Raw genomic sequence first — 22234 nt, 5'->3', positions numbered from 1 at the left:
ATGTAATTAAAACAGCTCTTCATTTCTTAGTTATCTAACGTTTGTTTCTTTTTTATGTATATATAAAGGTTTACGTTAAACTAAATATAAATGTATAAAAAATATATGTGATGGGTTATTTGGTGGTGGCACATAGTACCCACCAGATGGCACTGTTTCCTTCCATGTTAAAACAGTCTGGAGAAAATTAAGACAATATTGTCCTTTTATTTGTCTGTTCAGCTTTTTGGTCCAACTCGGTAAGCTTGCACTCAATGCTCATACACTAAAGAATTACACAGCCTGACTCCATACTTGGATATTAAGCATAATGCATGCAGAGCAACTTTATAAGGATCTCATGGAAGGCATGCATAACTAGCAAATATTACATCTCCAGAAATGCTAAAAACCTTAGAGAAATTGTGGCCTAACAAAGGTTAAAACACTAACCTTTGCACTTCAGTCCTATTACCCATCCGCAACACTGCAAGAAAAAATACTCCCATGCGAACAGAATCAAGTATAAACAAAAGTTCTTTATTACATTTTGTTGGCAGTCAGGTAGCTCCGCTATTTCCTGGCTGTTTTTCTGTCATGTTTTATGATAATGTCCATCAGGTTATCCTTCGTGACGATGGTCCCTTCGCCTCGTTTTTTCCGTTGATTCTGCCTCCTCTTCTGCTCCTGGAGGTGTGGGGAGTTGAGCAGCTGCGCAGGGAGCAGGGACCCCGTCGGCTTCACTCTGTTCTCCAGATCGAGGAAGTGACGCTTATTGCTGTTGTTCAGAAACGTAATGGCGGTTCCCCTGTGGCCCAGCCTCCCAGCTCTCCCAACCTGAAGACAGAAGTACATTTATTAAATAAGTGTGGGGTTATTGCTAAGGAAAGCACTGGATATATGTTGATGTAGATTATTATTACCACGTATCATATCATATCACCCAGCAATCGATCCTAAGAGTATCGTGTAAAGTATACAGATAAATGGATAGTTTATATATTTAGTTTTATTGTTGATCGAGTCACATGCAATTGAGAATAGTCAGTACCTGATGGACATATTCATCCATACTGGAAGGCATATCAAAATTGACCACCAGTTTAACATTCACCAGGTCAAGACCTCTGCCAAGCACTCCTGTGCTGACCACCACTTCATATTCCCCCTGAAGCAAACCCTATGTGAGATATGAGAAAGAGGCATTGTTAGAATTAAAAGTCCGAAACGTATTATTATATATTATTAAAAAAAAAAAAAACTACTAGGCTGTCTCCCTCAATTAGTACTCACCTTTAATATACTGTTCCTTTCACACTGTGGTTTATCGGAATGCATAGAGACAGTATTCAGAGCCATTACTTTCTGAACCGCCTCACATAAAAGGTCTGCTCCAAGCTTACAGTCGACGAACACCAGCACTGGGGGATGGTACAGTTTTCTATCCTGCAATTTCAAGAAACCACCTTCAACAATATATAAACATTTAATAGTACATGTACTGCAGACTTAGATGAACGTCTTACATTATTATGTGTTACATATTATATAAAACGGATCAGAAGAAACTTAAAACTGTTTGGAATTTAGGAAAGAACAAGTTAAATCAATATTAGAGAGATGGTTTAGGAAACAATGTGTTTTCCAGTATGTTTCTTTCAATAAACTGATTTCCTGCATGGCTGAAGGTCGCAGGCCATCAGCCCTTTTTCCAGCTCTTGGATCGGCTCCATGGTGAAGTTTTGCTTTTCTACTGGTCCCACCCATTTCCTTTGCAGGAGCAGAGCTCTAAAACAAGCCACTAAATATGTTCCAGGATAAACCAGCAGGATTTCCCACCTTCTGAATAGCAGACACCGCAGCATAAACAAAGATGAAGTGAAGTTTATACTCCAGTATGATTTCAAATAAATAATTACATATAGATAACATTGCAATAAAGGGTCCTGCTTTTGATTTGGACTTCACGTATCTTCATGACTTCATGTTGTTATTTTCACTATTCCAATATATATTAAAACAAAAGCTTAATACATCTATGTGAAACATACCCTAAAGGCACTAGATATCAATCAGTAAGGGACACCTCCATCAACAGCTACATAAAGACGAGAAGAAAAGGCACTTACATTTAAGATTTCAAATAACTTCTTTTTCTTTGAAGGCTCTTCCACCCATAGAATGATCTGCCGGACATTGGAGCAGGGCTGGTTCTTCTCTCCGATGGTTATTCGGACTGGGTTCTGTGTCAGACGGTTAGCAAGCTGCTCTGTTCCCGCTGGGATGGTGGCGGACGCTAACAGGGTTTGATGCTCCACTGGCACTTGCTCCAAGACCTCCAGGACTTGTTGCTGGAATCCCATTTTTAACATTGTATCAGCCTGAATAATAAAATTAAATAAGTTATCTTATATATATGCATACAAACTCACACACACACACTTGTATTGAGCTTTAAAGTACTTACTTCATCAACCACCACGATCTTTATTCCAGAGAGTTGGACTGCCTCTTGTTTCAGTATCTCTAAGAGTCTGCCAGGTGTGGCTATAACAATCTGACCAAAACAAAAGAACAGTTTAATTTAAATTCTGGGATAAAAACGAATTCTGGCAATGTGGTATGGAAATGATACACCTAATCATACCAGTTGCACCAATGCAAGTTCTACACTTTCATTGTGCAAAAGTATTTTGTACATTTTGGAGGAATAACAATTGTCTGTTCAACCTGGCGAAATGCAAGTTCATAAAAATACATCTGACCAGGCTATTTCATATTCAAAATCAATGAGCTGCATGCATGTCCTTTGCTGAGTGGCAGATATCATCGCAGATGTGAGTGATCTCTTTATTACCTTGATGTTTTGCTTCAGCCGATGGAGCTGAGGAGGTAGAGGCATTCCACCAACCAGAAGCGCCGTCCTCATATTGGTCAAACCCATCACCAGCTCTTTTGCTTGACTCTCGATTTGAATTGCCAACTCCCTGGTTGGTGTGAGAATGAGAGCTGCTGGACCATAATCAGTGTTTGCTCGTCTCTGAAAAGAAACCAAACGGACATTGAACTCAAATAAATTAATGTGTCTAAAGTAAAACTAAAGGGGGTTTAATTTTATACTGCATGAAGGTTTAGCAAACCTATTTACGACACAACAAATCTGTATTTAACCATGCAGATACTTAGATTAAAACTGAACTTCCCTTTGTGCAATACATGTATACTTTAATAACAATTGTCTGTAGATGACTGTAGATTCCAGATTGCTCAAGTGGAACATGAATGCTACAAATAACATCTCCTGTACATGTTTAATATATTTTCTAGTTCATGACAAATATAGTTGTAAGACACAACAGTAGTAACAATAATACAAATATTAATTTGAGCTTGAAAAAAGAAACATTATAGTAAAACCAAATCTTGAAAACATTTCCATGGGATGCTGTACCACAGAGTAATTTTACACTCTGAATTTAGCACAGCCACAGACAAATATAGAGCAGCACTTTATAAGTAGTTCAAGCTGCACCAAGAGAGAAAAGGCAAGTGGTTGCAGTTGAGTTGGTAGGATTGCTTTAACAACAGACAGAAGCATTCGCCAGCCATGGAGCAGCCGTGCAGAGGATATAAAATGTAAAATATTCTAAATGTTATTCCCTACCTATGTAATACTGTATACATCATATACAATTGCATTTGCTGACAAACTTTGATTTTCTTTGCCAAACATAATTAAAAGCAACATAAAGAGAACATAGACTTAGGAAATGGACAATTAAGTTCCTAATTTTTTGCAGTCAAGCTATTCACCACCCTGATTTTAAAGTGTTCATAAATTAGATGGGGGGGGGGGGTGGAGTAACGGTGGGGTAAAGTCGCACATTGACTTCAGGGCTGAACTCTGTCCTGCTCCTATGTTCCCAAATGATAGCCGACTCGAACCATAAACAAGTTCCATGTGTTGCAGCACATTTTCTAAATCATCCGGCAAACCAGATAAAAGCCCGCATGGTTCTCCAAGCTTGCCCCGTAATTACTCTGGGAGCTCTGGAGTTAATCAGCGACCCCACCTTCCTGTATGCTAAGTGAACTCTAATTTACCTCCTCCAGTGCCCGAATGAGAACTGGGAGCAGGAAGGCGGCTGTTTTTCCTGAGCCCGTGTCAGCACTGGCGATCACGTCTCGGCCCGCCAAGCCAACAGGAACCATTTGCATCTGGATAGGGGTTGGGACTTCGTATCCTGCCTTGTGTAGATTGGCGCCGAGAGCCAGGGGGAAGCGGCACTGTTCAAACTCTATGACAGGTCTGCAGACATCCTGTCCCTGCACCACGATCCCCAGCTCCTTCCTCAGCCTTGTGACTTGCTCCTCTGTCAAACCTGAAATGAAGGCGTCCTCTCTGTACGAGTACACCTGGTCCTTCTCGCGATAGCCTTCACCACCGCCATCATCCACAGCTGCTGAGAGGACAGTCTTTCCAGCTTCAGGTTGATCACCGTCCGCCTCCAGTCCTGCAGCCACCTGGGTCAGATGTTCAGCTTTGCATTCCAGGCTGCACACATCATTATCAGTCGTGTCACAGATATACTCTCCGTATCGACCGCATATCACACAGACTGGCTCCCCTGGTTCCGGCCACCTTTGGCTTCTCTTGGAAGACTTCACTGGCTCTTCATCCTCACTTTCCTCAAGGCTAGTAGGGCTACTATTCGTCACATCTCCGTCACTGGCCTCTAGATCTCCGTTTTCTGGGTCAACCTGGCCGTGGTCCTGCTGTTCGCCTCGATCGGAGACTATTTGCGTGGCGGCACAAGGCTGCTGAAGAGGGATGCGTGGACTCTCTTCCTCATTCCCAACATCTTTCTCTTCCTCGGGACTAGCCTTGCATTTTTTGGGGACCTGACCGGGGCTTTCTGAGGGTCTTTTTACTTTAAGAGACCTTGGAACAAACATTTTCCCCCTGAAAGTAGAAGAAAAAGGCAGCATTTCATAAACATCTGATTAACAATTAGGAGAGTTAAGAACTGTTGTTTGTTTGCTTCCTTTGTATAATGGTTATTAACAGTCCATTTTTCTTACTGGTGTATTTTATGTAATAAACAGGGATTTGTTTGCTTTTCAGGCAGAATATGGAAATCAGTGTGAAAAACTATAATTTAGGTTATCTTCAGAAACAGATATGTACAGGTATAGGTGTAAAATGCAAATAAAAAGACTTTACAATAGTAGCAGTAACAGTTGAAGACAAACTACAATAGTTTTACTTGGGGCCCTCAATGGCTGCAATGTGCTTGTGTAAACTACGAAACATATTACTACTAGGCTACACTAAACGCTGTGTTTTGTACAGTGTTGTGCCAGCAGAAGAAATCAATTAAATTCAGTATCTCAAAGGTGTCTTTATTTCCAAAAAAAAAAACACAAAATACGTCATATAATCTAGTAACTTCTGACTCTGACGTGATAATACTTCACGATATATGTCAGTGCTATAAACGAAATAAAATGAGTTACAGATATAAACACATAAGCCAATTGTTCAGCAACGGGCTGCGACATTATCGTGTTTTTGTACGATACCTGCAATAGAAAAGCCACATGTTTCGTCATCGTCTACCGATAAAAATATACAAATTACGTTTTCGTGTTTTTTAACCACAAACTGTCTAAAAATAATGAAGCTGGACTATAAAACATAATTGCGCTACTTACTGTTAAACGTAACATTTCATCTCATGAAAACTACCCTGGTCCTGGATCTGGCTGTTATTTTGCCTGCCTGCATGGGGCGTTGTCGCCTAACCATTACGTATATCGCGCATGGCATTCTGGGAAATGTAGTTTTTAGAGGCCTGCTGTTGATGGGTTCAGTTTTTGTTTGGCTTTTAAATTGATTTGTTTTATTTTATTTACAAAATAATGATAAACTGAAAATAACGCCTTAGACTTCTTGTATAGGTGGTAGAAACCAATTGTTGAGTTGTGCCTGCAGAACTGCAACTAGTCTCCACCTTTTCTGACCACAATATCATTGTTAATCATGGCATTTGTTACTACTTTTGTATTGCACTCTATAGACTATAGCATTGTATTTTAATCCCTCACCACATTTGTTGTAGGTCCTGTGTCTTGCACTGTATGTTTACTTTGGGGAATACTTTATTCTGCATTCTGCTTTTCTGTTGTTAAGTAAGTTTAAATTTTGCTTTATGTAACTTCTCCAGTTAATTGAATGTTTCTTGTTAGCATTATTTGATCCAACAGAGTGCAGAGGCAGATGCAGATCTAGTGACAACATAACTGTGGAGTGGTCTGTTAGTACCTTGGCCACTTAGGAAGTGATCTCTCTGACACAACTGGACCTACACTCTCCTTTAGACGATTGTGAATTATATTATCTTGAATGAAATCCTGTGCATTATTGCATGACCAAGGATAATGTGTCCAGTTGGCAAATGAAGTGTACCCACTAGTGAGGGAGTGTTTTTTTCTGTGGCAAGTGGCTATTACTACTGATAACAATGAAGTATATTATTTGACAAGCACAGGGAATATGCTCTTCATTCAAACACTAGCCAGTTGCCATCAGGATCTGAGAATGATGTAATCACATCTCCTTTTTAATTATTTGGAGACATTTCCTCCTAATTACTGTTTTCCATTATATTTGAATATTACAGTTTTCCCACACCTTACTGTGCCCAGAGCTGTAATCCACAGAGCCTTACTTAGCTAGTACATTTCCAAAAACATATAAGAACTGGTGAATATTTTCTAAATTGATAACAGAATATTAGAACGCTTGTCATCCACAATGGTGCTTCTATAGAACATCTGACACATACTGTGGATTGCCTTAGTTATATTTACTATTTTGTGATTTCTAGAAAGTGGATATATCCCTTCACACAAATAATCTACCACCCAGAAAACTATAAATACAGTAACGGTATGTTTACAATTTCCTAAAATATTTATGCATCCACACTTAAACCCCCCAAATCTTATACAAGCTAATATGTAAGAAATGTATTTTATGGTTTGACACACCATTATTGTGCAGTGCCGATGCACTTAAGATACGCACACGCATTGAATCCAACGCATGAAGCTGCGTTCGTGTTGCGCAGAACTCCGCAGATCTGCGCAGCTACACCAATGGCATCCCAGAAACGCTGAAGATCTGCGCTGCGAGAACGCAGCCAGCGGAGCTACCCTGTCACGGCCTGGGCGGACCGCGCAGGCGCACTGGGCAAGCTCCCTAATAGAGACAGTGCGGCAGGAAAACCGCAGCAAGCGAGGAAAGACCGAGATTGAATAGGAAAAGGGGGACCGTAAGAAAAAAAAAAAAAACAAGGAAAAAGAAAAACATGGAAACGCAAGAGAAACGACCGTTTGCCGACGAAATCAATCGCGATTAGGATGGAAACCGGTTCCCCCCACAAAATACAATGTGCATCTGCGCGGTTTGCTTAAGGAATCGGCGATATAATACATTTTAATACCGGAGAATGGATGACAATTACAAGGAGATGATATACCGCTGCTGCCTGGGTCTGCTCACTGGGTCGACTACGTCAAATGCAATGGAGATATAACTGAAGAATAGACACAGAAAGGCCTGCACACATCGCGCAGTGTTGGGTGTGATTGGTAAAATACATTGAAACTATTTGGGATTTAAAAAGGAAACAAAAGTGACATTTGGTGCATTGAATTCCATTGGAGGGATGTCAGCCTGATAGTTAGTAGCTCTGTTTCGGGAAGACGGGGCTTGTATGTTCAGAGGTGCTAGTATGGGTGATGCCGCAGACACCAAGGAGATTAAAAAGACTTTTATTGTCCCAGCTATAAAAGCTTTTGATCATTACGATTTCAGCCGGTCTAAGATCTCCTGTAGCCTGACATGGCTGGTGGCCAAAGCCTTTGGGACAGGTAGGTGGCGTATTTTCTTGTTTGCGTTCAAATGTTGGGAAAATGCCGACATGGAATAATAATAATAATATAAAATAATTCAATCTGATTCACCAGGGCCTATGCTAATTAATGTCCATCCAGTAATGCTTACTTGCAAGGAAAATAGTGTTCATTAGTGTAGGGGACTGCAGAGCAACCCCACTAATCAGACTATTGATAAGCAGTTTATTCGTATTATTTGAACAGTTCGAGCAATGTGTGAAGGGCTACAAAACATAATTTTTTCCCCAACCCTGCTGTGGAGTTATATAATAAGGGTAGTCAGAAATCAACAAATGCACCAGAGCCACAATTGCTGTTGTGTGCAAGAAGTCTGGTGTAAATGATGAACAGTGTGGTAACTGTTGCGTTTTCTCTGGTGGGTTCACACAGAAGAGGGATGACAGCCTGTCATACCATCTACAATAAGATGAAAAACGTCATAGAGTGTAAGAAGCATTCCAAGGAACATCTGCACCTAAACAACTGCATATGTTTTGATATAAAATAGACAAAAATATTAAATTACATTCAGTATTAAAGGCGGTTGTAAGTACTGGAGCATGGCAGATTCTGCATGTTTAAACTAATTCCAAGACACACTAGTGCAGGTGCTGTCTTGCTTACCCATCAGGTAGGAGTGGTCAGGGCTGCCTAATTATCTGGATATCTAGTCTGTGCCTGTGCCTTATTTGGTGCCAGTAATGCAGGCTGAACATGTTCAGGAAATAACTGTTATTTGAAACAAGAATGTAACCCTGTAAATAAGAATATATATCTTGGTGTATTTTTCTGAGCTGTCTAACAATACTTTGATTGAAATGACTTGTATCAGTAAGTAAACAAACTGTGTGTTCTTCTTTAATATTGTTTTGAATGGCAAAACCACAATTTATTTACTACCGATTGTGGGAATTGAATGACCTTCCACCAATGAATGTGTCAAATGATGTGCATAAAATAAAGCATTTGGGGGCTGGAGTCAGCCATTTGGATCATAGTACTAGCTTCAAGTTGCACTCATGGATTGTGTTTTTAAAGGAATTTGTGGCCATGGAGAGACCCTTAATCAGATGGTGATTCATTACAGGATTCAGTCAGAGTTTCCACTTTATCGTTTAGCAGAATATTCACAATTTGCATTGCCATGGTTACTCCTCTCAACACCCACACTAACTCCCCTTCCCTCAGCACACACAGGTTTACAATCATTGTGTGGCAACTGCATTTTTATAGTGCTTTTTCATCATATTTATTTTGATTTGGACTAATCCTGCACCGTGCAGAGATTTATCCCAGGTATAGCCTAACAGATTGAGACTTTGTAAGTGCAGTTAAGACCATCTTGTTAACAGTTGAAAGCCTTGTTTTTGGTTTTGCTTTTTGTAGTTATTGTTACATCCATTTATCTTTACAGATGTGAGGTCCTTCATAAATGGAGCAGGAATAGGTTATTAAAGTAGTCACCAAGGTGAAGAAATCTGACAGTTTTCCTTTCTGAATAGTCTGGCAGACTGCATAAAGTAGTTAATCCCAGCATGAGAGATTAACTGTAGAATAAGGTCGATTTGTTTCAAACAAATGTTCTTAATAGGTATTTTTATTAGTAGTAGTAGCAGCATCAGGATTTTTAAAGATAAAATATCAGAGCTGGGATGAAGGAAATTCTCGCTGTATGATTATTGAAGTTTAAACATGTGGCAAATTCTGTTTTGCTCAGCGGCCCAAATGAAAAGGATGTTTACCATATGCTTGTATAGGCAAGTGATCTTTTGACAGAGTTTAAAGATGCATTATGCTCTATACATTTTAATAATGTACTTTTTTGTTTTGTATTTCAAATGTATTTGTTAATCTAAATCTTTAAGATTTTAGTAATGTTAGATCTGCAGAATTGTATTTGCACTGCATTTGAAATACTAATTTGAATGTGATCATATTTTATTAATCATAATTGTATGGGATGAATATAATCCTGCAGGATTATGTAGGCTATACTGGAACATACAATTACCATTGTTGGTCTGTGACTTTAACTCTGCCATTTGATGCATTCATTTCCAAAATATTTATCACTTACTACTCTTCAGTGATGTCACAGCCACTTCAAATAGATACTGCATGTATTAGCTTTTTAAGAGCCATTGTAAACATTGGCAATAAGATGTTTCCCATCTTTCTCTGTCATAATGGTGTTGTCTGTTCAGATGTACTGTTATGAACAATGAGGTTTAAATAATTTATCTGTCTTAAATGTATATGTTAACTAATTCAAAGTTGTTGTTTAAGGACATCATAATGTGTGTACAGATATGTACATGAAGGTGTAAAGGCAATACATAAATAAAATAAGTGACCAGGTGTCATTTATTGGTGATTAATGAGTACCCAAGTGCAGATATCAATGTTTACTGCTTTGTCACCCATTGAAAGCACCAATTGCCTTTTCAAAATCTGAAAGCACCCCCTTTAAATGACAGTTTTACTCAAAGGGTGCACATCCTTCTTTTGAAACATCAATAATGCATTTAGTTAAATTTTTAATGAAACTATACTTATTAATCAAATATAGATTGTGTGTCTGTTGAACACTGATTCCTCCTAGAGAAAACTTTACAGAAGAAAATCAGTGTAGTGGTAGTTACTATAATCTAGTTTTTATACCCGTATGCCCTCTATGATTAAACGAGACTGAGCTGGCTCACACAAGTTTTATAGGCCTACGCTAGTTTTGTCACGATGACAACCTCTGCATTAGCCATTCAGACGGATAACACAGAGTGCCAGATGTTGTATCCGGCTGTAGAAAATGGGGCAGTCTAATGCTGTAGTCCCTTCATACTTTATGTATACCCCTCATGCTTAGACAACTGTCTTGTCTGCATGTACTGCATTGACTGTAGTGTACATCATAGCTTTTTGATCCGGTAGTGATTAAAGAATGGGGGAGATGCACCGAGCCAGTAAGTCAACATGAACATGTCTGACAGCACTGCACAGCAATCTCTTTCAATTTGAAAACGTCAAATTAAAGGCCACTGCTCTTGTTTGTAAGCGTCTGATCAAGAGCAGTGAATATGTTTTAATTCTGAAGTGGTACTGTTTCTAAAGCAGCTGTTAGAAATTGTCTTCATTTCAGACACAAGTAGGCCGAGAAATTTCATAACATCTGTGACATAACATGAATACCAAGAATGGCAACATTTGTTTCTGTTACAACAGAACCAGCCTACACTAGAACAGTGTTAGTCTTGGACACGCCTGGCACCACACTGGAGGCACTGAACACTGACGTTTAGAGAAACTAGACTCCTCTACTATCATTAATGACATACAATAAAATATTCAGTTTTGTATTAATCGTTGTGAATGATGAATTGTTTGAATGTGCACTTCAAGGTTATTGTGGATAGGAATAACTGTGCATTTGCATTATTAAGTTATGTTACTTAATACATCCTTTTTGTATTAAACCATTGACATAGAAATTAATTTTCATTGCAAATAAGGTAAGAAATAATGTCAGGGTACATTTTATCTTTAGTGACCCAAGATGAATCCAAAAATACAGAAAGCATCTCTTGGGAAATTCATACTGCTGGTTTCTAGATCATTGCTCTTCTTAAAACCCAAGAGCAGTATTAAAACAGAACTCTAGAAAAGAGCTCCATAGTTTTAACTTGAAAATAATCCAAAAGAATACTGTATCTGATCTAATTTTAATATGCAAGTACAAACATGTATATACATTCTCAGACACACATATATAGATAGATAGGTAGTTTAAAATAATCTATTTAATGTAGGCTACATTGTTTTCCTATGATTGTGACTTTTTCCTTTGTGAAGGCAGAAACCGAAGGAGTACATTTTTATGAAGTGAAACAAATATGGCGACCAAGACATTAACATTAACATCTGTGTTTATCTATCCATCTAAACATCTGACACCATCTGATTTGTTTGTTGGTATGTTTGCTTTCTCACAGACACCGTTAAAACTATTGCTACACACTTTCTACAACATTTATTAAAAATCATTTCATTTTAATTAAGTGTGATGTATACTCACCTATAAGCCGATATAAAAAGTACAGTTCTGTTTTATTATTGCTATTGGACGTTTCTCAAGTGGTTTGTACCTTTGCCAAGGACTGTTATTATGCACTTATCATTGATCTCGTGTGTGTAATAATTCAGGATCAATTTGTATCAATTACCAAGCAGCATAACATTTTTAAAATACGTAAAATGCATGTATTTATTAGTAAGACGTGGTTGTCCATAGTAGTCCTAACATCTAGGATAATTAGCCCAATGTGCTGGCCTCTTATTTAAATTGTGTAACGCTTGGTCCAATCTAATATTGGAGAGAAGACGCTTCTCACATAAGCATTCTTCTGTTTTCTTTCCTTATTGGGAATACAAATGTGTTAGTTACTATCCTGTGCCTCATTTGTGAAACTGTTATTGAATAGCCTACTATTTTGTAGGAAATTGGGTTGGTTTTTATGAAGATAAGAACAATAAACACCATTTGTTTTTAAAGCAGTTGGAAACACCTTGGCCTTACTGTTCTCCCAATACACCCCATAGCAGCTGTTTCAACCCTTTAAAAGTCATTCTTTCACATGGTGTTACTGTTTTTTCATTTGTCTGGCCTTTTTTATTACTGTACAGCTGAGATACAGTTGAGGCGTCACATTTTCTATATGATTGAACAAAGTAAGGAATCTCCGGACGTGTGGTTCCAAATGTCCATAGGATTGGTATGTAAACAAGGCCCCCTCTCCTAATAAATACAAATGCCGAGGAGACTAATTGTGTGAGACTGCAGTGAGCACGTGCTTCAGGCCACGCTCTTACAGAAAAAGTACACTGCAGCTTTAAGATGCACTTCAAAATCCAGTCTCTCGTGTGAGGCTGAGGCCGAGATTTTGAATCACATGGAGGGGAGAGGAAACAGGCACCATTAACAGTCCCAGCTGACAGGGATTCTTCCTCGAAAAAACGTTTTCCTTTTGCATCATAGCAGAAAAAAGAAAGAAGGAGCACAGAGTGTGGAATGTGGTCATGCCTGCAGTGTACTTTATATGTGCACACGGGTTAGGGTTAGGGTTAGGGTTAGGGTCTGTGCAAATCAGATTTACTGTTAAGTGTGGTAATGAGATAGAAACTCTTAATTTTGCTTCAGATCCCAAGTAAAAGGTTCTCCTTTTTGGACAAGTGTGAACTGTTTTTCTTTTCTTTTTTTTGTTTGGAAATGTTGTTTGGAAATGTTTTGGAAAATTGTAATACGTTTCCACTTGGTTTACACTTTCTATTTACTTAAGTAGGCACACACCTAAGACGTTTCAAAACATCAGCCCATATTTACCGCAGTGCTTAATATAGGATTCAAGACACAATGCATTCTTTATAAGTCACGGCACTGCAGTCCTTTGATCAAAGATCCTCAAATAGTAACTTCTAACATTTTCACAGATTTGAATACAAGGCCATTCTGAATAAGGACATGTTACAATGTGTTTATGGCATTCTTACCACTGGTGTTAATCACTACAAGAGCTGCAGATCATGCTACAGACTGGATGACTGTCTTTCAGTAGCTGATCTGGAATAACAATTAATATCTTCCAGCAGTCCTAACTGAGATATTACTTTGATCTGCATGAATTCCACTTAATGTGGGTCATTAGAATAAGGTAGAAATGGTACGTTATTTGTGATGGAGACCTGTGTGCAGGAAGGGAAAACAGTGCTACAGGAAATGAGGCTGTATGATTTATTCTAAATATGCAGGACTATACCCTGGCACTTATAGATGTGTGTATAATAAATTTGTGCTGTTGTTTTCATATGTGTCTCTCCTCTGCATTGTTTTTCATAAAGTTTGCAAGCTGTGACTAATAAGAACATAAGGAAGGCACAAGAAGACGAGTCGATTTGGCTCATCAAATAAAATAAGAACATTAACCAAAACATTAATTGGAAGAGTACAAGTAAGCTCATGAAGGATTTCTATTGTTTTTGCTTGTATATAACTGGACTGGGAATTTCTATATTTAGTTAGATTCCATAGCAGCCTTAAGTGTATCTACTAAACATAGATGGTCATTTCCAGTATGCCTGTTTGCTAGAAAAGCTGGAATTTAAATATTATGTATAGATATGCAACTGATTGAAAATAATATATCACACATCATATACTGTGCTGGCAATACTTATGTGAGCATTGTACATCAGATTTAAAAAGGTTTTGCAGATGTTTTTGCATTTATCCATTGTCTGGAGATACTAGTGCTTGTTTTAGGTTTACAATATCAGTTCTGGCTTAGAAAGTCTATCACAATCGTGTATTGGGTGAGTCAGAAGGTACTGAGGTCATAAGGCCAAGGTATTTACCACCACTTCATCTCACAAGTGTGGACTCGAACTCAATTTCTCATCCTCCTTAATATGTTGTACTGAATTCTATTGACTTGTCTGCCAGATGGCACTTCACAGACTCCTTACGATTACATATGCTCCACACAATTGATTAGTCAATCAGTCAATTATTTTGTATTCCTTAGAAAACCTGTTTCCTGGTGAACATCATCTAAAAAGTTCTTAGCAAGCCCTGTTAGAATAGTGAACAGTTACAGCACGGGAGAAGAGTAAAACCATAATAAATACAGGGTAAGGATAAAAACTCCATGTCCTGATGAATATTGAAGCTGGGGATTGAGATTGCCACCCCCATCCGTCTCTTAAGATCTAAAGCATATGGCATACATTGGCCTTCCATGGTGTTTTGTCAGTCTTCTGAAGAATGCTTTCAAAATGTTTTAATTAGAAAGAGAGGGATTTGGTTTGTATTCGGCACTTCTGAAACTGTAATTTCATCTTTTTGGAGAGATTAATGAATGTTGCAAATCATCAGAGCAGCGAATAGTAAAGAGATTAGCCTGAAGCACCAGTTCTGTGTATGAACTTGAAAAGTAACTGCTCCAACGGTTTCATTTCTTAATTATTAATTTCACATGATTAAATTAATGGGAAATGGTTTAATGTGGGACTTTCATAAATGTTCAGTTCCACAGGAAATGAACAAGACCAAAGGCAGCAGACTATGATGTCAGCATTAAAATACTGACTTCCCACAATGTAATATATCACTATCACAAGGATTAATGTGCCACATATGAGTAGATGTATTTCCAGTATGAACAGCACAACACCTGGTGTGGGGATTATTAAAGTGGAAGCCAGTTTGTACAGCCAACTGGATTGCAAACTTTTTGTCCAGGTGACCTCCGCTTGAGCCATTGTTGAACTGTCGACAGTCAGTGTGTGCTTGTTTTTGTTTTACAGACAGTATTCCCGAGGACCTGAAGGAGCCCTTCTACACCGACCAGTACGACCAGGAGCACATCAAACCTCCCGTGGTCAACCTGCTGCTGTCAGCCGAACTGTACTGCCGCGCCGGGAGCCTCATTCTAAAGAGCGACGCCGCCAAGCCCCTGTTGGGTCACGATGCCGTCATCCAGGCACTGGCGCAGAAGGGCCTGTACGTCACTGACCAGGAGAAGCTGGTCACTGAGAGGGACCTGCGCAAGAAGCCCATTCAAATGGCGAGTGTTCAAATCCCCCAATTCCCCGCAACTGGTAGTACAAAACAAAAGCATGGTGCAAAACCAATCATGAGGGACAAGTTGCCAATAAGCAAGGGTGCCATTATAAAGACTGACTCTAATAGTGGTTAATATGATTGTGCTTTCTCAGTTTATCTGCCCCAGGAAATACCAGAGCAGCTACAACAGCATTACACGGTGGCTTTGTTTGGGGGAGAAGCGCAGAAGCTATGGCTCATACATCTTAAACACGGGCAAATGTACAGCTGTGACTCAAAGACAGCTGAGATCCCCATTAATCTATTTGATTCAAATGGCAGTTTTTTCCGTATTAAGGTGTAATTAGTATAATGCTCATGATATACTAACAGCCCCCCTTAATTTGAGAGGCCATCATTTTGTATTCCCAGTACACTGTGCACTCATTCTTGTTGGCATCACGGATATTTGACAGATGGTGCCATGCTTTGGGTTAGTGATATATGGTAAACATTGCAATTGCAACCAATGCAGTGTAGTCAGCTCACCCCCTAGCATCAATCACTGTCAGATGCTTAATTTCTGTTTTTTACATAACCTCTACTTTTCACAGCTTTGCATTTAGATTTTTTTGTAATATTTTCTGCTTCCTACAAACTGACCATAGATTTGAGGAATTAATACAATGGCAGACAGCCTTTGCTTAGAAGTAATGGAGTATTATAAGTTGGATTTGGGGAGAACCTTGGCTAGGCTTGCTAAAGCTTTTTTCTGGCATGTGAGTGATGTGTTTACAGAAGCTATAGGTTAAGTAAATTAGATGATGCACTGGTGTAATTAAATCGGTTTGCTCATTAAAGTGGAATGCACTGTAAATGGCCCTGTGCCTCGGGCTTTTCTCTTCTTCAGAAACCTTGCTAAAGAAGTACGTCTGAAGTGTTAATAGTCATGTCTATAGGATGACAATCTTGCAGTGAGGTGTGTCCAAGGCTTAATCAACTATAGGAATGAAAGACATCTAGTTATTGTTGTTAACTTGGCAGGGTTCTCCTTGTTTAGAAATCCTTAAAATTGTCCTTGTTAAATCAGCCCAGAAATCATCAATACTTTTTTCTTTATACAACCACATAGGTCTTTATTTTAACTAAAAACACTGCGAATAATGTTTTATATGTAGTTCATTAGCATTTTGTTCCATGTGATTGCATAGGTTTTAATGACATGCACAATAGAATATATTCTAATAATAAAAAATACACTTTTTCTATTCACCTAAATGAGGCCAACAATATATTTCCACTGGGGCAAGACAACACAAAACCATTGGGCAATCATTTATTTTGTTATAGTGGCCTCCCTCTTTTGGAGATGCTGATTTAGCTCCTTCTCAGTCTCTGGAGGATTATACATATTAGGCTGGAGAAAAACAGAACATCTTTCAGCTTATTTAAAATTGAAGTGGAGTGGATAGGCCACACAAGTATCTTGTCAAGCATGTCTCTGGGGGCATCATTAGTGGTAAAATAAACCGCTCGCTTTAGATTGTATGTATTTATATATATTGGTTTGGCAGGGAGTGTTTGTTGTGTGACACTGGACTTGGATTCGATGACAAGAGCACTTTTCTGTAACTGAAAATATTTTCCAATTATCAAATGCCTAATGGTTATATCATGTAGGGCAGACCTTTAAACAAAGATTACTGAACTGAACAAACTGCAGGATTCTGGATGGTAATGGGAAACTTTTAAGTGCTCATTGGCCAGGAATATTAAGATGTGTACAAAACGGTTGTTCAGAGGAAAACGATGTCTAGCATTTGACCAGTTCCTTTTGAAAAAATAGTGCTGTAGAGATGCTGTGCTTTTGCCATGCTTTGGCTAAATGGATATTTGTAAATCTTGTTATAAGATGTTCTCAATAATCCAATGGAGAATCTCATTACCTTTTCTCTGAAGGAATGAGGAATGCTGTTGTCCTAAAAATACTTGTCGCCAATGATTAGGATAAGGAATTCTGCACCCAGTTCTACTACACGTTTTACCTTAATGGTGTAGTACAAGCCATTATACATCAAGGAAATAGTGAGATTTAACATTGACTGGGCAGGAGCTGTTGTTGAAATACAAAAATAAATGAACAGGATATTGCTGATTTAATGTTGTCTGAAGATATCACAATCTGTTATTCGTGAAGAATTAAAGGAAGTTGTCTGAAGATATCCGAGTTGGTAGCGATCTGCACAATACTGTGTAGATATTATTGTTACCATGCTGGTGCATATGGACATAGGACATATAATACATTAAATAATATATATGATTTATTTAATCTTGCAGACTTGACATGTGACGGTTGGTTGAGATGAAATAATGAGACAAGACATATCTTATCAAATACTAATGTCTATTTATCAGATTTGTCTTCTTGATTATTTTTGTTTAATGTGATTTAACATGTTTATTTTCTCCATAAAGAACAATGGCATTAATATAATTCAATTAAATAATACAATCCATCTATTTAACAACACAAGTGCTATGTCTCCTGACTGGCAGTATAATGGTTTTGAGTCTCTGCATTGCAGTGCTGTTATTAAATACTCTTCATTGTCTGACCAGTCATAGCATCTTCAAATAGTCTCCAGTACCAGATTTGCGTTTTGGTATTACGAATCTTACAAATTACCCATTAGGAATGGTCATATGCAATCTAATTGTATAAATACCTAATTAGAAATTGAGCCACTGTGATGTTATTCTTTAGTATATACATGGTATTACAAGATGTGTTTCTGCAGGCCCTGTTATTTAAATACTTTTAAATTACTACGTGTATTATTTTAGCTGTACACTTTGTTCAAGATTGTTTATTATCATGACCACCAATGTACTGTAACATCTTGGGGGTTCCGGCCACGGCGAGACTTGAACCCCAGTCTAGAGGTATAGACCCCCTAGCGAGGCTTCAGGTTTTCTACTCTACCCCCATCCCCAGTAGTTACAGCGCAACCTCACACTGGTCTTCCATCTCCTAACTCAAGATGGCCAGATGAAGGCTCATCTATCCCACTGCTAACACCAATGTAACATTGGTCCTGGTCTCCCTCGCCACAGTGCGGTGAACTTTCTGCATGACTAAAAGGTCTAGGCTCCTTAGGGAGGCTTCAGGATCGCTACGCTTCCTTAATAATTTACAATACTGTTATTATATTTTTCTTCATATTAAAATGCAAAAATCTACTTTCCTAAGGCTTTTTCACACATATGTATCTTTTATTAGAAAAATGTGTGTGAATGCCACTTCAGGTTGGTTTTGGAGATACAATGGCAGACTGATACTCCTGACATGAAAGTTGAGGCTTTGTGTATTCTAAAGGTTTTATGGGTACATTTACGTATGACTTTTAGCCTGATAATTTGAGTAATAAACTATCTTAGAAGATTTAGGATATATTTTCTGGATTATAGGTATGGAAAACAAAGGAACCAAATACAATGAGAAATGTCTAATGGAAGATGAGATATTAATTATCTACCCTTAAACTAAACTCCACATACTGTATAAATGTCATGATACCTAATTTTATCTGCCCTTATGCAGACTTTTAAATGGAAGAATACATTCTACATATTTTTTAAAATATGTACTATATATAATATTTTCAAGCTGGTGCTATATATCTTATAAACACTGAAAGAAAGGGTTGCTGTGCAAGAGTGAGATTTTCAGATTCCCAGTGGGATACTGGAATTTACTCCACTTACCTGGCTCGTATGTTTAGGTTAATTTGAGTCTCAGCATAGAGCAGCAGATGAAGAACATTCATCATTATCTGTCATTTTACCTTAAATTATATCCTGAAGGGAGTTTTTTTGTGGCATGTCTGAGGTCATGCAAAATTAAGCAAGTAAACCGACATCAGGTATGAAAATGCAAACGCAACCCTAGAACAGTAATCAGATGTCTACATATGTGTGTGCTTCAAATTTGCATAGATAATGTGTGCACCTCTTTTTCACTGATGGGCAGCCACATGTTTCTAAAATAAGCACATGCAGCAATCTGCTTTGTATCGTTGTTTTAGTTTTATAGGTGTTTTTTTGTGTTTGGCAAGCAATTGTATGGGCAAAATAAATCTTGGAAATATATGACCTGCATTAAGGGAAAGCTTGATGATTGCACACTTTTCTGAACGCAGGCTGCCAAATCTGCAGGTCAGTAACAATAGCATCGAAGAAGTGCTGTAGTGCTGCAGAAGCATGTAGGGTGGGGCTTCAAAGCAAGCCAAGGCATGCACAATAGGCTACAATGATAACAGTAGCAGCTTCCTGTAAACCAGCTTAGTGTTCAATTAGACAGCTTTATTTATTATTTATAAATGAATTTGGTGTTTATCCCCAAAATAGTGACTTTATTATTAGTGTGTAAGAAGAAACAATATAATATTATTATTATGGAAAATTAACAGCAGTAATTCAGCTGGTATGTAAACAATAGTCACTTTTATGAAGCTACCACATATCGGGAGTCGTCTTTGTTTACTGGCTTTCAACTAGCATGTGCCTACTATTATAAAGGCATTGTGGATGGTTTGTCTGCAAAGTGAAGAAATTAAAAGCTCTGGGAAATCCTGTTCAAACGCAAACCGTGTTCAGAAGATGCCAAGAGAGGTCAATGTCTGTGGAGTTACTGAATGCACATAATAGAAGTTTTTCCATTCTGAGTCAGAGCCGTTTGGCCTGTGGCATAGTGTACAAGATTTATCTTTCCTGCTGCTCTGCTGAAAACAATCCTGAACATTTGGCCTAAAAGAAGCTTGGAACTGACAAAGGAAAACCTAGGAAGCTAGTTAAAGCCACTAGTGTTATGACATCAAACTTACATGTCAGTAAATTGAGGATTAGATAGTAGCTAGGAGATTTTTTTGTACAAGGAAAAAAATAACAACTACATAACATATATTTTAAAAATCCAAGGCTTATTGTCATGATGTGTAGCACACAGTCATGTGATTATGGTCCTGAATTATGGTTTTTACTTACTAAGAATAATATACTGTCTCCAATATTCTTGGTGTGGGTGACATTACAGACTGTTATAAATACACAACTTTCTGAAAACGGAAAACTCTCCAAGACTCATAACCTAGAGATCTACTGACCAGTTTATATTACATCAATATGTGTGCTAATACGGCTTGTAGTAGTAGTAGTTAGTAAGCTGCGACAGTGGGCAACTGAGATTTGAATCTTACCCAGTGAGCCATGAACAAGTGTGTCTCAATTTTGGTAAAGTCATACTTGAGATTAAATTATTCTTTATTTATGCAAAGTACGTTCCTGCCCGAACAAACAACTCTTTGCCTCAGGACGACTTCAGTTTTCCGAATGTAGGTTTAATTTAAAGTTTAATAAATGTGGCGGTACCTTGAAGAGGTTGTGAAACACTGCTGTAGTGTCCACATACACCATCGTCTTCCCTGGTGGAGCCAGCATGTCAGATATTGCCCAGTCAGATCAAGTGCACTGCTGCTTTGTTCAGGGTTATGAAGACAGTCTTGGACAACAACAAGAGCAGGTTGTTGACGCACAGAGACAGTGCTTGACCGTAGTCGCTGTGTCACAGGGGAGTTAAACCCACAATCTAATTAAAAACACCATGTTAATTTCTGAATTTATTGCTGCTACAGAGGCAATCATCAAAGGAGTGGCTAATAAGGTTGAATGCTTTTTCAAAATAATTTTTTCTTATTTGCAGTTTTTGAACTTTCCATTTACCATCTGAAGGGTAGGTTCTAATTTTGACTGTATTTGCTTATTGTTTGGTGTTACATATTCCTGTCCAGTATTTTAATATTAAACCTGAATTCCAATACACCTTGAAAGCATGTGGCATGCACCATAGAATGAATAGACCTATTTATTGCTAGTTTGTCCATCTGACAGTAGGGCGGCCATGATTTCACAGTTCTTTCTTGTACTTTTGCACATCTAAAGCAGTTTTCTTCTTTTAACCTGTCACTATTTTATGTATGCATGGATCCACACAACTCCTACTTCAGACTCAGCCAGAACCATATAAGGCAATTGCAGGCAATTCATTACATTAAAACAGGGGTCAGGGATTTCAGTGCAGCTATATATAGACAGTATTTACAGGGGGAGACACAGGACATTTTGAGCATGGACAGGTTGTTAAAATACCAAAACACAATGTTTAGTAGAGTAGTAAACAGGGAGTAGTACAAATGGTGATATGAGCAACTATGGGGGTTTGCATTATAAATATATTGATTGCATAACAGAACATGAAATAAATAAGAAATCTGCCTTATGATACAGAGGCTCATCATTTGTATAGACCTAGAAAAGGCAACATTAATTTATTGTAAATGCATCCCATGTTTGTACTTCCTCCATCTGCAGAGGACAATAGCCTTGACCTGTGTAGCTCCTGCATTAGAAAAAATGTCTGTATAATTTATATTTCAGTGTAGTATACAGTTGCATTAAGATTGACCTACTTGAAAATTCCAAGTAGTGTACTGTGCAGTTCAGCAGGCATTGACTCCAAAAATATGCACATTTAATATTTCGGCTGCTTGTTTCGTGAATATATTTTCCCAGTGAAATCACATGGTCTAGACTCTAGCTTGATGTGTTCAGAAAATGTCCTATCATGTAGTATCCGTTCAATAA

The 22234-nt window shown here is 38.2% G+C and overlaps 2 protein-coding genes across 8 annotated transcripts in view; one reads left to right on the top strand and one right to left on the bottom strand.

Annotated features, from left to right (window-relative positions):
• Positions 1-498: 498 nt before the first annotated feature.
• On the bottom strand, positions 499-5781 carry ddx59 (DEAD (Asp-Glu-Ala-Asp) box polypeptide 59). Its single transcript, XM_066691791.1, has 8 exons — positions 5695-5781; positions 4084-4942; positions 2837-3019; positions 2447-2536; positions 2109-2360; positions 1273-1425; positions 1031-1159; positions 499-816 (listed from the first exon to the last, which is right to left on the bottom strand). Exons 2-8 carry the CDS (start codon positions 4933-4935, stop codon positions 553-555), a joined length of 1923 nt encoding a protein of 640 aa, XP_066547888.1. The 5' UTR covers positions 4936-4942; positions 5695-5781; the 3' UTR covers positions 499-552.
• A 1431-nt stretch (positions 5782-7212) lies between these two features.
• camsap2a (calmodulin regulated spectrin-associated protein family, member 2a) overlaps positions 7213-22234 on the top strand; it is a 45275-nt gene continuing 30253 nt past the window's right edge. For 4 of the 7 annotated variants that reach the window (XM_066691625.1, XM_066691622.1, XM_066691624.1 and 1 more), the window contains exons 1-2: positions 7214-7917; positions 15295-15554. In XM_066691625.1, coding sequence (XP_066547722.1) covers positions 7761-7917; positions 15295-15554 — 417 coding nt within the window. In that variant the 5' untranslated portion in view covers positions 7214-7760. Of the gene's footprint in view, positions 7918-15294; positions 15555-22234 lie in introns of all 7 variants that reach the window. The other 3 variants (XM_066691621.1, XM_066691620.1, XM_066691626.1) reach the window with 2 other exon arrangements.

The sequence above is a fragment of the Amia ocellicauda genome, chromosome 19 (genome assembly GCF_036373705.1).
Source record: "Amia ocellicauda isolate fAmiCal2 chromosome 19, fAmiCal2.hap1, whole genome shotgun sequence".
Classification (NCBI taxonomy): domain Eukaryota; kingdom Metazoa; phylum Chordata; class Actinopteri; order Amiiformes; family Amiidae; genus Amia; species Amia ocellicauda.
The sequence above is the reverse complement of the archived record's forward strand: the minus strand, read 5'-3'. Positions and strand labels throughout refer to the sequence as shown.

Bases quoted from the DNA above. Each gene is read 5' to 3' on its own strand.
- ddx59 (XM_066691791.1), bottom strand. From the start codon at position 4,935: ATGTTTGTTCCAAGGTCTCTTAAAGTAAAAAGACCCTCAGAAAGCCCC. The intron at 3,020-4,083 runs GTAAATTAGAGT...GTTTCTTTTCAG, and splicing joins TCATTCGGGCACTGGAGGAG to AGACGAGCAAACACTGATTA. The intron at 2,537-2,836 runs GTAATAAAGAGA...TGTTTTGGTCAG, and splicing joins GGCTGAAGCAAAACATCAAG to ATTGTTATAGCCACACCTGG.